The sequence below is a fragment of the Artemia franciscana genome, chromosome 2 (genome assembly GCF_032884065.1).
Source record: "Artemia franciscana chromosome 2, ASM3288406v1, whole genome shotgun sequence".
NCBI lineage: Eukaryota > Metazoa > Arthropoda > Branchiopoda > Anostraca > Artemiidae > Artemia > Artemia franciscana.
In genome coordinates this window covers 57,668,057-57,684,509 of record NC_088864.1, presented here as the reverse complement: position 1 = coordinate 57,684,509, position 16,453 = coordinate 57,668,057, and the positions used below count along the sequence as shown (strand labels likewise).

Below are 16,453 nucleotides of genomic sequence, written 5' to 3'. Positions count from 1 at the left end.
CCAGCCTGTAATTGCCTTTCCTTTAGACGAAATAATAAGATCCAAACTCTCTAAACAACAAAACGGTTTTGTTAACACCTGGTACAGCGAACATATTCACATTGAGTACAGCAATGCGAATGATCAGGCTTATGGCTTTACCTGTGTTTTGTTTTTCAGAAGGGAGGGTAGATGAATGAGAGAGATAGCATCTTTTTAAGGCATATGTTCATGGCATATAATGTTCAGTAAAAGTGATAAGCCAGGTTTACTCGCTTCCCACTTTGAGTCAAAAACTCATGAGGCTTCAGTCTTGGATTTCGCTACTTTTACCTGCCTCGAGGCTTCGTTGCCATATTCATTCGACAGTGAAAAGCGGATCAAAGATATTGAAGCAAAGAAAGAAAGAGAGAGAAATCGTGAAAATACAAATAGATGTCAGTATCACACTCCAGAAACAAGAAGATTCCCTTAGAAGAAAATGTAATGACGTTGGCAACTTCATCGAGATTGTTAACTTGCTGGGACATCATTATGTCGAGATGTCTACAATGGCTAAAGTGAAAAAAGGAGAAGCTGCTTATGCGGCTTTATTTTTACTTTATTACTTTAGTTGCTTCTCACAAAACGGTTTTTATAGACCTGGTAGGCAAAGAAGTCGTGACAAAGGCTATTAATGAAATAAACTAATCGAAATTCTACAACTACTTCGCTGGTACTACTACAGCTCTGAGTCCCAAGGAATGAATGGTTGTCTGTGTCAGATATTTTAATTCAAACGGACATGCAAAGGAATAGCTCATTTCCCTCTTCGATTGTTCCTTCAAAAAAGGAGCTAACATAAGTACAGAAACCCTAAAAGTTCTCAGAAAGCGTGAGGTGGATGTAAAAAAGTTAGTATTACAGTCGTGTGACTTTGCTAGCAATATGTCAGGGAGGTTTGGAGGAGTTCAGGCCCATATTTCACGCCAGGTTAGGCATGAAATACCATCTATTTCTTTTCTGGTTTATTGAGGGAATATTATTGTTGAACGTTGTTGCGAGAAAGTGTTTTGACCCGAAACTTGTTTGGTGGGTATGTTTTCTGTATGTAACAATTGTATGTTTTCTTCACAGGTGTCTCTAAGCAGTTTAATGTATATCAAGTGGCTATTGAGTCTATAGAAGGGGAGCTTAGCCTAAAAGGACTGTCAGAGACGAGGTGGTCCGCAAGACACGAATCACTAGATGCAGGATGAGAAAACTTCTTGAAGTAGTTAATGTCTTGTGTGACACAGGAGATTTCGAGTATCTCGACACTGCAACGAGATTGAAATAACAATCACATCTGTAAGCAGAGTTACGTTTAGATTTCGTCACTGAACTGATATTCATAGGAAATATCATGCACTAGACCAACGCCAAAATATAAGATCTGCAGACGGTTGACTTGGGTATTTATCAGCATGGTAGTCAATGAAAGCAACTTGTTCTTCACGTGAATAGATGTGCTTTGTCCCAGAATCACAGAATTTACTAGTCATGTTCAAGCTTATGCACCGATAGCAATAACACTGTTTTCTCTCACAAATCCTTCCGGCCATTTTGACAAAGTCGACAGCTCTTTGTCTGTAATAATAAGTTATTTTGAATTGGAATTCAAAGAATTCACCGTTTTTTTCATCTTCCAAGTAGATTTATTGATGAAGGTGTGAGAATAGAAGCCCACAAGGCCCCAAAAATCAATGATTGGCTACTGTACCAAAGAATCCAAAAGAGAATGTACTGGTTTTTTCATACGAACTGGTTTTTTTCAATTCACTGCTTATGACTATGCCTCTACACTGCAAGTGCTCATAGCCTAAATGATATACAATAAGAAATAAGCTTTTGGATTATAGACGCCTCCCCAAAAGAGGGTGTCGAACCCTCCATAACTAAATCCTTAGGATAAAATTTTGTGAAAAGTGCTTATAAATTTTGTCGTACGTGGGATTACCTTCATATTCATAGTTTAATTTTTTACATGAAATTTTATTTCAATTTCTATTTTTTATAAAAATTTTCATACAAGATTTCATGTTTTCGAGTTTTCTAGGTTCGCATGCTTTTCGGTTTTGACGAAACATTTGACAACTTTTTAAACCTTAACGCTAATTCCCACAGCACTTAATGCGACATTTTTGGAAGAAACTAAAGTGCTGTCATGGGCAGAGTACAAAACTGAAAAGCTATCTTAAAAAGCATGCTTTGAAGTAGATAAACTAATGGAGTGAAGCGTCTAGTCTGTTGCCCCACACCTATTCAACTGCTCTTGTTTTGGGAGTGACTGGTTTTTGACCTTGAGAAAAGTTGACAGTCGGCTAGTCAATAAATGACATGGCATCATTAATCAAAAACCAACTTTTGAAGCATTTGTCCAAGTATGATTATGCAAATAAGCTTACATATTTTAACTTTCCAGTAGGTCATGCCCAGAGTCTGAGCTGCAAGACCAGATTTAATCTGGATAACTTACAATAGCTGATAACCCAGAACATACCAGCCCAGTGTTTATAGCCCATAGAGAAAGTAATTCTTACCCAAACATTATGCCAAATTTTAGCTTATGGGCTTCTTGCTATTTTGTACAATAGCCTAGATGAGTTGGGTGAATAAAACTTGTATGGATATAGGCTTGCCTATCCAGAGCCATAATGATATCATGGGAAAACATTTGAACTACCCATCTTGACTGTCCAGAGTGCACGGATCTTTGATAAACTTAAGCAACATTTCTATGCCTGTTAAAAAGTTTACCTTTTTAAAATAGCCTAGATCTTATGCTTGAATAAGGTACAAGAACAATGTTTTGAATGGTATAGGCTACCTTTCCTTAATCCCAATTTAGGCTATATGGTTTTGCATATGTATTAGGCTAATCTGCTTCTTAAATTAGGGAAAAATCTAATTATAGGTTGAAAGTAGAGGCTTCTACAAAGGAAACTTTAAAAAAAAAATTAATTAATAATGCGTAGAATAATTATAACTAATGCATTTTCACTACAGCTTCACTATAGTTTAAACTTCCACTAATGCACAAATATAGCCCAAGCCATATACTTTCTGCTGCCCATCATTATTGTTTTTCTGATTTTTGTTCTGTCACAGTTGGTTCAATTTACCTTATCTTAAATTACACTTTCTATCAATATGGACAGATCCAGTGTAATTAATAGATCTTTTAAGCATGATATTGGTAAAATTCTACTTTAGTGACTTTTGGCTATCTTGGAAAGGGGTTAGACTAGGAAAATAAAACTTTCAGGGATGGGTCTACAGGCTAAAGTATATCTCGGGAAGGTATTTTGAAGTACCCACCTCCACTCTTTCTCCCTTTAGAGGGCCCTGAAATTTGCCTACATGACATGTCTATGCCTATTGAAATTTTGACAAAGCAACATAAATTACCTTAATTTTCAGTTACCAGTTGCTTTTTCTCTGACTTTAGTTCTGAAAATCCAATTCCTGTAATTTGAGTAGAATTCTGAGCCATATCAATGTTATTTTTTCAAAATTTAGGAAATGTATTTGCATATCTTTAAAACCTTATAAATTGGGATTGAGCAAAGTTGTGAAGCTGAAAACAATTTTGTTGTTCTTCATTCAAGAAGAAGATCTATTTTGCAAGGTTTCACTTTTATAACACACATATTTCTAAAGGTCAGGACCCTCTAGAGGGAGAAGGAGTAGAGGTGGGTACTTCAAAATACCTTCCTGTGTCATAATTTAGCCTTTAGACATCCCTGAAAGTTTCATTTTCCTAACCTAACCCCTTTCCAAGATAGCCAAAAGCCACTAAAGTAGAATTTTACCCATGATGTTTAGCCAATTAAATAAAAATTAATAGGTACTTGGATTGGAACAAGAGAACTACATTGGCAAAATACATAGGAAATATATAATTTGGCTATAAGCCTATATTTGCACATTAGGAGGTGGACACCATTAATTATAGTAGAGCTCAAGTCAAAATGTGTTGGCTAAAATTATTGTATCATTCACTTCAGCAAAATGAATCCTTGTTGCTCTTATTTTTTTTTCAGGCAACCCAATCTCTCCTGTAAATGACAAGTGAGCTCTTAGAGTCACCATTGAAAAGAAATTAAAATTCAGTATTCATTCTAAAAAGTCTGCTGCTGGTAGTATTTCAATTCTTTGGCTGGTTAAGCATACCCTTTCCACTTTTTCTCCAAAAGTCATTAGTATTGTGTATAAAGGACTAGTTTGACCCAAGCTTGAAGTTAGAATGTCTCTAACCTCCCTGTATTTTAAAAAAATAAAGAAGTTTTGGAAGACATGCCACCATAGTGGTATCTGGCATGTGGGAGCTTTCTTAGACTGCAAGAATAGCTATGCTGAAACTCCCAACAGTTGCATGCTAGAGAAATAGAGGTGATGCCATTCTAATTTAAAATTCAATGAAGGTCAACATTCCCAGCATTATTTCCTATTGTTGGTCCTAATTTAAGAACCAGAGGTCATTAACAGAAAGTTGTTAAACAGTCTATCCTAACCAGAGTCCACACTCAGTTCTTTTCCTCAAGAATTGTCAATGATTAGAATAAACTCTCTGGAGACACAGTTGCCATTGATCCAATAGCTACCTGGTCTCTAAACAACTTTAATCATCAACTCTTGGAGCTTCACAAGGAGACATCCTTAGGTTGCTCCAAGCTGCAAATTTATGGTAATTATGAAATAATATTTTTTTCTTAACTTGTTTCCTTCTCAATAGCCCATACTCTAGACCTTTATCAAAAACCTTTGATGTTGCTTAAAATTCTACTGAAATAACAGGAATTGCATATTATATAATTAAACTCAATTAAAAAGACATTAAAAACATAAAATTAGGTACTTATGTATTATACCAACCACACTGCTATTCTTGATCCATTTAAAACCAGTTTTTTGGTGTGCATTTAGAGGCAATCAGCTTAACCTGAGTGAGATAAACTACTATCCAGGTATATTTTACTAAATATTTATTGGATAGAGCTGGTTAGGTATTTAATATAATGTATTCTGGGGGTCCTTTAAGGAAATGTTTGTTTTGACACTTCAGGTCCAGTTGCATTGCACAACCCCACCCACTTCCAATGTTTATGTCAAACAGGGAGGTGAGAACTAGCTAAAATTTACCAGGTGAACTGTTGCTATGCTATGAGGTGACAAAAAACACTGAAGGCTAGCTTGATAGTGGAAAAGCTGTGGAATGAATATAATGTAAAATGGTTTTATAGTCTAGTTACAGTAGTTAGAATGTGCGTTAATGCAGACTTCCGTAAGTGCAGTAAAAAAAATTACAGCCTGTCTAGGGTGGTGATCGCCCCCCCCTGGATCTGCCTGTGATAAGAAAGGTGCTAAGAGTGAATAAATTAATTCTCAAGTCATTAGCTTGATTTCTGTAGGGTGCAAATCATTTTTTGTAATATCACATATCAGACTAAGAGATGCTATAAATAATGTTTTAAGAAAAAACAGTATGATTTTAGTATGGGGAGAAGATACATCAACCAAATTTCCAGTCTTAGATCAAACAGTTTGTGGTAACAAACTGTAGTAAGGAGTGACCCAGCTCAATAGTAACTGAAATCCTAAAAAATAGAATTTTAATACCAAGAGTTACATCAAAAGAATCGAATTTTTATGCTAATTTTAAATATATAAGTTTCACCAAGTTTAGTCTTACCCATCAAAAGTTACAAGCCTGAGAAAATTTGCCTTATTTTAGAAAATAGGGGGAAACACCCCCTAAAAGTAATAGAATCTTTACAAAAATCACACTATCAGATTCAGCAGATCAGAGATCCTTACTGTAGAAGTTTCAAGCTCCTATCTTCAAAAATGGGGAATTTTGAATTTTTGCCAGAAGACAGATGGGTGTGTGATCATTTTTTTTTCCAGGGGTGATCATATCAACCCATTAGTCCTAGAATGTCATGAGAGGACTCATTCTGACGGAAATTAACAGTTCTAGTGCCCTTTTAAGTGACAAAAAAATTAGAGGGCACCTAGGCCCCCTCCCATGCTCATTTTCCCCCAAAGTCACCAGATCAAAATTTTGAGATAGCCATTTTATTCAGTAGAGTCAAAAAACGTAATAACTATGTCTTTGGGGACGACTTACTCCCCCACAGTCCCCATGGGAGGGGCTGCAAGTTACAAACTTTGACCAGTGTTTACATATAGTAATGGTTATTGGGAAGTGTACAGACATTTCCAGAGGGATTTTTTTGGTTCAGTGGGGAGGGGGTTAAGTCGGGGGAACTTTCCATGGAGGAATTTGTCATGGGGGAAGAGAATTTCCACAAAGGGGGCACAGGATTTTCTAGCATTTAAAAAAGAAATGAAAAATAAATATGAAAATTTTTTTCCACTGAAAGTAAGGAGCAGTATTAAAACTTAAAATGAACAGAAATTATTACACATGCAAAAGGTGCACCTCCTCCTTATACTTTGCTTTTTATGCTAAAGTATTTTTAGTAATTTCAATTACTTATTCTATGGCCTTCATGATTCACAGGTCATTCTTAAGGAATTGGGATAAAATTTAAGCTTTAGTGTAAAGACTGAGGTATTGATGAGGGAGTGAACCCCCTCGTATACATAGTAAACACATACGAATATAGAAGTTCGTTATGTAGGTTAATTTGTGGGTTACATATATTTTTACTAATAAAAACGTTCATAAAAAATTAAAAGTTCTAGTTGCCTTTTTAAGTAACCAAAAATTGGAGGGTAACTAGGCCTCCTCCCCTGCTCCTTTTTCTTCTCAAAACTATGAGAAAGCCATTTAGCCAAAAAAAAAAAAAAATGCAAATTTCGTTTTGATTGTTCATGTGCAGAGAGCCAAAATCAAAACATGCATTAATTCAAAAACGTTCTGCAAGTAAAGAGCAACATTAAAACTTAAGACAAACAGAAATCACTCTGTATATGAAAGGGATTGTCACCTCCTCAACGCCTTGCTCTTTACACTATTTTTTTTTTACTGTTTTATAGAGTAGAGTTGAGAGAAAGAGTCAAACTATATACAGAGTAATTTCTGTTTGTTTTAAGTTTTAATGCTGTTCCTTAATTGCAGTTAACAAAAACTTGTTTTTCTTATTTAATTAGTAATTGAGAAGTGGCTGGATCATCAGAGCCCTTAGTCCACAGTTGTATAGAATATGGGCAGACACTTGACTTAACTTATAGAAAAGCTTTACTGAAGGTCCTATCCTTAAATAGTATACCAGAAGGAAGGGAAGTTAACAATAGATTTAGCAGTAGGGGTAAATGACGATGTAGAGATGATGGTAATCAGCAAGACAATGCTGTTGATAGCTCTACCTGTTACATATTACAAATGAAAGATTGCCAAAGAATTTGCTTTCTAACTGTGCATCTTGGGTCAAGTAAAAAGTAGGTTGAGGTAGGGGTAAGCCAAAGGCTTGTATATAAATGTACTATAAGCAGTGTGCTTAATATTGCAGTTTCTGTACTTCAACTACTTTTCTTTCTTGATATTGATTTCAGTTTGTTGTGAGAAAGTGGTAAGGGTCTAATCTCAATAGCTTTTGCAGTTTGTGTGGGCCCCTGGCTGCATTGAGGAGATATTGCATTTTGGAAAGCCATATGTAATTCTTTTGTGGGACCAAAAAGGATGGTTTCTTGCTTTAAAGCCAGAGCCTATATGAGAAGTGGGCCAGAATTTTGAAGTCAATTTCCAATAGATCTAGCTAAAGTGGTCCTGTTAAGCTTATTTTCTTTGAGCCATATTTCTACTTTCAAATGGAAAGCTATGTTTAAGCAGGCATCAGTTTCAAATTCAAATCTAAAAAGCTATTTTGATATACAATAATTTCCTGGCCCATCACTGAGAATTTTGTTTTTGGTCAGAAATACTTTTTGAAAAAAATTATATATCCTAAAAAGGAGCACTTGCTCATGGGTACAAAAATGTTGAAATTTGCATTTATAAGTCATTTCTGTTTGGGAATTTGATTGAGTTTGCGGTTTCATTTTCTGTATTTGAGACTGAGGTAGGGGAATGGTATTTCATTTGCTTCCTAGTCTTCAATAGGGGAATGGTATTTCATTTGCTTCCTAGTCTTCAATAATTTTGTCATTAGTAAATGGATGTTTTACTTGGCACCTTTCTTATTAAGAACATTAGAAAGTTGGTCCATAAAAAGAAATTCAACTTTTGAACTACAATAATTAGAATTTGCTTTTTAATACTCACCATTACTACTTAAAAATCTGATAAGGGTTTACCACATCAGTTGTTTCCCAACTGTTCATTCTTGGTATATACAGTTAGGAAAATTTTTAGGGGTTGACCACTTCTTTGTTGTGGTACACACTAAAAAAGCTTTGATCAAAAGCTAGCTGAACTGATGTACTTAAGAGGAATTTGGAGTTAAAAAGGGGGTCTGCTTCCCCTCTGCCTCCTATCTCAACTTTTTGGCAAAAAGATAAGTATGTTGCACTCCTATGAACCAGAATCACACTGATAGTTTCAGTTTACATGATAGAAGATCCAAAGGGAGGAGGGATTCTTCTACCCAACACATGACCCCCTTTTATCAACTTTTTAGCAGAAAGGTAATCATAATACACCTTGATAAATTAGAACCATGGACAAATTTCCCATTAGGTAAGGCAAAATGGGACAGTGACTATGTATCCTCCATCACTCTTTCTACCAACTAATAACACAAAGGTATGCACCTTGGTTGAAGCAAACCCATAGCCTGTACAGAAACAAATATGCAAGGGTTTTCAACTTGTAGTATTAGAAAGCACAAAGAAGGCCAATGACACCTCCAACACCACCACCCCAATGGTGTACCAGCCCTTCCACTGCCAACTTCAAGTAGAAATGTTGCACCAAATAGAATCATGCAATAATTTTCATTTTACAAGATTGGAGGACCAATGTTGTGCCATGCCACTTCAACAATGCTCCTCACCTCTCTCATGTGCTTCCCCACCAAGGTTCAGTAGGAAGGTAGGCATGATGTACCTTAGTTGAACCAGAGTCCTGCAACTATTTTAAAATCAGTATTATTGTGGGGGGATAATTGGGACCCTTGGATCCATTTTCTGCACCCACTACTTTTTTCTTTATAGGAAGACGTTTTTTATACTTTGTTCAACTGGATTTGTGCAAGATTTTTTATCTATATTAGTAGATGCCTGAAGTGACCCAAACCTTCAAATTTTCAACCAGAAGTCAAGGCATGTTGAAACTTGATTGAATCAGGAGAATATTAAGATTTTAAATTGTTAGGATTGGCTAACCATAGCAGGTTATATGTCCTTTCTATGCACCCACTTACATTTAGAACAAAGGAAAGTATTTGCAACATGATTGAACCAAAATCATGCAAGAATGTTTCATCCATATGATTAAAGGACCAAAGTGGGTCTATGGCCCTTCAACACTCCACGCCCCTCCAACCTCTAATTTATTAGGAGATAGGTAGAAAAGTTACCTCTGGTCTTAATCAAACACATACAATGTTTTCAATCTGAATTATTTGAGACACAGCCTTTTACCTCTCCTTCAAACCTCATCACCTTTTTTAGCATAAAAGTGGGTAGGAGTTTTTCTTTTGCTACTGATTGGTCCTAAATTTATTCGGTAAGTACCCTGGGTCGATGAAACACGAGAACAAAGAATTTTATAGATGTTTTCCCTTTCTCTGACTTCCAATTTGGTTGAAACTTCTTGAGCAAGTAGTGATAGCTAATGAAAAACAATGTCGTAGTTTTATAAGGATTAGCATACTATTTATGTGGCAATTACTTATTATTACACATAGAATTACATTGTTTTTACCATTAATTACATAGAAACTTATTGATAAATGTTATGTCTTGAGGGAAAGTAATACAGCCTGAGCTTAGAGATGGTGAAATTTTAGGAATGAGAACTTGGATTATGATTGGTTGAATGTTTTTGGGCTGAATAAATGACTAGTTTGTATACATAGTGCATTGTAAAAGATAATAAGGTTGGATGTAAGGAAATAGATACCAAATCATGCTTAAAAATGCTGTGTATTTTGAGACTGTTTCTTCAAAGCATATATCATTTTCTCTTTTTTTTTTGATAAAAATGCTCTCTTGATGTGGAGTATTTTTTGTGTTTCAAAGGGGTTAGTTATTTATTTATTGACAAGTACTAATATTTGGCCCTTTTTTAAATTGTAAGATACGGGATTTGACCAACGGTAGACTTCAGCAAAACTGACAAAAAGTTGCTGAAACTTATCACCTTGCCTCAGTAGTCCTAGCTACTAGTTGTAATCAATAACATGTGATTCAGTTTCTATTTTTTAGTCCATGTATTTTTATGGAAAATTTAAGTCTGAAGTTAGTTGACCAGTACTTGAACTATCCAATTATATGTAAAAACATTTAGTTCAGAATTACCATTTTTTTTTCAATATATGTTAATATTTGACCCTAAAATTTTACTTTAAAAAAAAGAAGAGATACAATGTTTAATCAATGGCGAGTGAATAAAATTTAAGTTTTGCTTCCATAGCACTTCAGGACAGCAGACCAAAAGCTGCTGCAAGTCTTCAGGTTGCCTCAGGAGTGCAAATCTATCTACCAATTGTAATCAATGATATCTACTTTCTTTTTTATTACTTGTGTCAAAGTGTTTTTGAGAGAATATATTGGGTTAAAGCTAGTTGACTGGTACTCCAACTTTCCAATTATGCAGTAAAAACAGTTTGTCCGAGTTATCAATTTTTTTTTCAATAGATGTTAATATTTGACTAAAATTTTACTTAAAAAAGAAGCATAAGATCCTACAATCTGGGGAAAAAATATCTCCATGCAAATAAATCTATAAAAATAACCTCCTTTTTTTGCTAAAAATTATTTTCTTAGGGTATCAGAATTCTAAAGCTGATTAAAGTTACTTTCGAATTTCTTGAGTACTGGAATTAGCCAGTTGTTCTCCAGATTTTACACCCCAAAGGTACCAGAAATCCAAATTTTAGTGAGAAGCAGAATTAAATAAAAGACATAAGAACTGAATATCTATTAAACGGTTTTTTATTAAAAATGAAATTTTCACGGTTTTTTATTGGTGCAAAGGTAAAAAGTACAATGTTTTGTGTAACTTTTTATTGAACATGGAATGAACACATTGTGACTTCCTAGCTAACTACAAGAACATCAGGTAACTAGCTTAATTCATACCCCAAAGATTTGACTATAGTACATCTATTCTTTAAGATACATGATTTATCTATGAGTAATGAGTAATTGATTACTTTTTTTCAGGTTTGTGAAAAATCTTTCAGCTGACAAAATCAACATTTCAGCAATAAAAGGAGAGGGGGAGCTAACCAATCTTGAACTTGACGAGAAATTATTGTCAGACCTGCTTGAGCTTCCATCATGGATGGTACTTAAAATGGCATTTTGTAATCGGGTGCTTATTAATATACCATGGACAAAGTTGAAATCTATGCCGATTGTTCTGGTAGTTAACTTTTATTCTATGAGTGTTCATGTTATAAGAACTAATTATTTCTATATAAGCATATTTTGTTTAATATTTATGGTGCTTTCATTGTTTATGTTTATTTATTTAACATTTGTTAATTTAAGTATTTCTATTTATTTTTATGAGCATATTTTTGGTATAACTTCCAGAAAATCTTCTCTATGCTATTACTGTTTTGCCAAAAAGTCATGTCTGACATTCTTCTACTTCTGAAGTAATTACCAAAAACTGTTTTCTAGGCTGTTTTCAAAGGCAGCATTAGTAGTGTAATGTAGATCAAGAGGATTAATGCATGATTGAAATAAATTGTGTGAAACTAGCCCTCAGAAACTCATTTACTGAAAACTGAGCATGATTGAGGTATTTAAAGAATTTAAATTATATCCTAAACCTTAGTGATGTAATGGCTGGCGAAATACTATTGACAACTGTATCAAATAACCTTTTATTTTCTGCAAGCTGGTTAAGGACTTTTCCACTCCGAAGAGGACACTCTTTTTTTTAGTTGTGTTTTGTGTGTTCATTAAAGTGGTGCTTTTTCAGAATTTTATATATACATGAAAACATCAACCGTCAGTTTATATTATCTAGTTTTGTAGATATGTGTTGCATAAACTCCTTAGTGAGTTTAATGATCATACCTGAAAAAAGGAGGGGACCTAGGAGAATTCCCTGAGGTACTCCATTGTGGACAGGGAGGGGACTGGAATAATGATTGTGATAGTTGACTACCTGTGATATACTTGATAAGAAGGAGGCGACCAATTAAACCATGAAATAATCAATATTGAAGGGAGTGATAAGTTTCTCAATTAATGCATTGTGGTTAACAAGGTCAAATCTTTTTTAAAAGTGAATGGAAATTAAATTTAATCAGTAATATGCTTTTCGAGAGTTTTTCCAATTGAATTGATAAGAAAAACAAGTTAAATCACTAGAAAAAACTCCTACCTCTCAAGGTAGAAGTCAATTTGATGTTCCGAAGTACCTCAGGTCACTAAAAGTAAGGATTTTTTCTCCTAGCCAATCTTCAAAGAATCCACCATATAGTTTCGAGAATATGGGAGTGATAGGAATAGGATGAACACATTGAAAACCAGGTCTTTCGTTTTTTGTTTTTAACGGGGTTATGAAGCCCTGTTTCTATGTTTGTGGAAAGTTTCCAGACTCAGTAATATCGTTGAAAAGGACAGGCAAGGGTTTCAAAAGGAAGTCACTGAAAGCACTAATAAGAGGGAAAGGGATATCCAAAGGACAAACGCTTGTTTTTCTTAGTTTCCCAATTTTCCTCTCGATCTCAGACGGAAGGATAGAGGGAAAAGAAGGGGAAAGATCATCTGTTGGTAACTGGTAAGGCAATGCTGAAAGGCTGTGGACGATTAAAGCAAGGAACTTGTTAAGATTATTGGTAGGAATTTGTGGGATTTAGGTAGGTTGAAGTTGGGCTGATCTAGACTCCAGCAAAACAACTTTTTTTTTTTACCTCGGAATATAATTTTTTTTTTGTTTATCAGTAAACAATTCTTCGACCTGATTTTTCTAGTAGGATCGAGTACATAATTCCTTTTGTTTTATATAGTTTATCATTTCTGAAAAGATGAATTTTTATTCTAGTTAACGCTTTTATGGATTGATTTACAAGGGTTTTTCCAGTGGTACCGATTCACAAATGTAAGGGGGGGTTGGCAGCAACGACCAGTTAGCCATGATAAAATAGAAAATAGCTATCCAATAGAAATAAGAATGTATTTTTCAAAGTTGGGGGGGGGGAGTAGTTGCCCCCCTGCCCTCCCCCTTTTAGGTGCCCTAGTGCCAATTCAAAATTCTGGCTTAGGAGGCCAAAATTTTGAAGAGGACAATATAGGTCATTAAGTTACTGAGAAAGAATGCTTAAAACTTGAAGAGCGGGGGGGGGCAAGAGGAGGGAAAGATAATAGCTCCCACTCAATGGGGGTGAAGCTGAAGGGAGACTGAAAAAATTATTCATATTATTCAAAATAATGTCTAGAAAGGTATTTTCCCTATTATTTGATATTTTTAACTATTTGCTTAACTTCAAGAGCGGAGCAAGTTTAATCAATCTTAAGGTAAATAGCATCATCAACTAATAATAAAGTCCAGCGTTTGAATACTTAGAAATAACAAAATCCGCACTTCTATAATCGCTGGATAGGCTAAATTTACGTTTTGCATCAGTATTTTGGTTTGGAGAGTAATAGTAGGCTGCAATTGCAATAATATCATAGGGAAAGGGGAGTACTTTTGGCCTGACACTTAACCAAGGATTTCGTCAAACTCAGAAAGACATGGAACTGTGATAATTTCGGGGTAAAGGTTGCTCTTAGTAAAAGATATAACTCTGCCACCTTGTTTTCCCAAGTGGGTTATCTGAAGCACGGAATCTACTTAACTCTTAGATAGGGTTTTAATTATGGGCTGTGGGACCGATCAGGCAGGTGCAACTGGTTTCTAGTTGATAGCAAGTGAGAACAATTACAAATGAAGCTCTAAGGAGGAGGTCGCAGCTTTTTTGACCTCAGCTGATTTAGTTCAGGGTAATTCATCAGTAGTTGCTGTAGTATCTATCCTTTGATGTGTTCTGTGCTGTGTCACCAGCTCACGACAAAATATGGGTGGGGGGGGGGATCGGCCAAGACTTTTCGACTTCTTATAAATATGTGACAAAAACTACTTTCAAAATCCGAGTTTTCTGAATTTTTTAAGTGACAATACAAAAAAAGGGTACTTTCAAAATGTAAGGGGGAATTACCCCTACTCTCCATTGACTTCCCTGATTCCCCATAGTAAAGCATTCTTTTACTGAATTTTGACATAAAGAAATAAATGGGAAACTAACGAATCGCAATAAATGGTGTTCAGAAAAATTCAGCGCCTCAGATTAGTAGAAGACGCAATACAGATTCATGGATTTCAAATCTCTTTTGCATCAGATTAGTAGAAGAGGGCACAATACAGATTTTTTGCCTCTGATTAGTAGAAGAAGAGGACGCATTACAGATTCATGGATTTCAAATCTTTTCGCCTCAGGTTAGTAGAAGAAGAGGACGCAATACAGATTTATGGATTTCAAATCTTTTTGCATCAGATTAATAGAAGAAGCCGCATCACAGATTCATGGATTTCAAATGTTTTTTGCCTCAGATTAGTAGAAGAAGGGGACGTATTACAGATTCATGGACTTCAAATATTTTTTAGTCTTTATTTCCTGCAAGATTCTCTGCCTAGGAATAATACTGATGCTGATTATCTAACTGTTAACTTTAAACTTTTTTTTTTCATTTGTTTGAATGTTGATTTATCATATTTGATTTATTTTCTTCTTTTTTGAACATTCTTTAATTTGTTCACTCATTCTTTTCGTCTTTATTTGAATTTAATCCTTATCTTTTTTTTTCAGTTTCGAATCATATCAAAACTGTGTGATGTGAAAAATCTAAAATGTGTCTAAGCTAAAATATGGCAGTTTCTAGTTATTTTGGTTTAGTCTTTAACAGCTCGCGTTAAGAGTGATTGATGTATTTCTACACACTTGATTTTTGAAGTTAAAAGCCACGTAAATCTTTTTCGCCTTGTCAATGATCCTTTTATTTTCAGCACCTAGATGAAGTTAAAATACAAATTGAAACTATACCTTGCAGTGCTCGCAATGGCGTAAGTGCAGAGAAACCATCATACGCAACTGGTGGCAAATATGGCTTTGTGGATAGGGTCATTGATGGTATCACTGTTCGAATTAACAGCGTGACTGTTAGTTTTAAGAGTGATAAGTTCCTTGCATCCTTACAGGTGAGTGGTTTCTCAGTGGTTGCTTTGTAAACAATTGGAATATAAAATTTATATAAATTTACCTTTTTTTTAGCAGTCTCTGGGTATTATAATTTATAATGGATGTTACAATATATAGCAGTGTATCTGGTATTACAGTACTGCTACTATCCTAAAATTTCAGCTGTCTCGTGAGTATTTTCTAGCAGTTCCTTGGAATCAAGGTATTACAGTATTATAGTGGATATAACAGTATATCTGGGCATTACAGCGCTGCCACTATCCTAGAATTTTTGGGGCTTCCATAGATTCTCCAAAATTTTGTTTTGGCAAACAGCGGTTGGAACGCATCACTTTGGTCTTATTAATTTTAATCTGAACATTAACGTTAATCTGAACGTTAATGTTAATCACGTTAACGTCGTTAACGTTAATTAATCACTAATGGTAATCACTGATCTTTGAATTTGAGGTCACTATCAAACTGGGGGATTACTTGAGACCTCTCAGTGAGATTGTATTTCGGCAGGGCTGACAAATCATCCGCAAATTTGAATCTTTCTTCAGTATTGTCTCGTAAAACATACTTAATATCGGCTAAAAACAAAAGGGAGCAATTTTAGTGCTTTGTGGAGCGCTTCATGTTATTTTCACCCACTCACAGTCAAGATCCCCTGGAAAAAGTGCATAGACGCACTGATATCGATGTCTCAGAAAGTGTACTATGAGTGAGGGCTTTTTGCCAATACATATCTATCTATCCATCTGTCTATCTAATATTTTATTTATTTAAATAAAGTAAATAAAGTATTAATTAACAAATTAATTAATTTAATAAGTAATAAATAATTAATTAATTTAACAAATTAATTAATTTAATTGATTTAACAATTAATTAACAAATTAAACAAAGTATATACACCATACATAACAATCTGATTCAAGGCTGTAAAAGGGGCAGTCCAGTACACGTTGCAAAACAAATATATGCTCATCCAAAATTTAATTCAATCCAAATCAAACAGTTCGTGGTAACGAACTGTAGTAAGGAGCGACCGGGCTCAATAGTAAACGAAACTCTAAAAAACGGAATTTCGATGCTAAAAGATATATCAAAAGAATTGGATTTTTATGCTGATTTTAAAT

General features: G+C 34.8%; 1 protein-coding gene across 1 annotated transcript in view; it reads left to right on the top strand.

Moving 5' to 3' along the window:
• Nucleotides 1-2,139: 2,139 nt before the first annotated feature.
• LOC136043830 (bridge-like lipid transfer protein family member 3B) overlaps nucleotides 2,140-16,453 on the top strand; it is a 74,343-nt gene continuing 60,029 nt past the window's right edge. Inside the window, exons 1-3 of the mRNA XM_065728762.1 lie at nucleotides 2,140-2,381; nucleotides 11,296-11,497; nucleotides 15,137-15,328. Of these exons, the coding sequence (XP_065584834.1) occupies nucleotides 2,338-2,381; nucleotides 11,296-11,497; nucleotides 15,137-15,328 (438 nt within the window). The 5' untranslated portion in view covers nucleotides 2,140-2,337. The remainder of the gene's footprint in view (nucleotides 2,382-11,295; nucleotides 11,498-15,136; nucleotides 15,329-16,453) is intronic.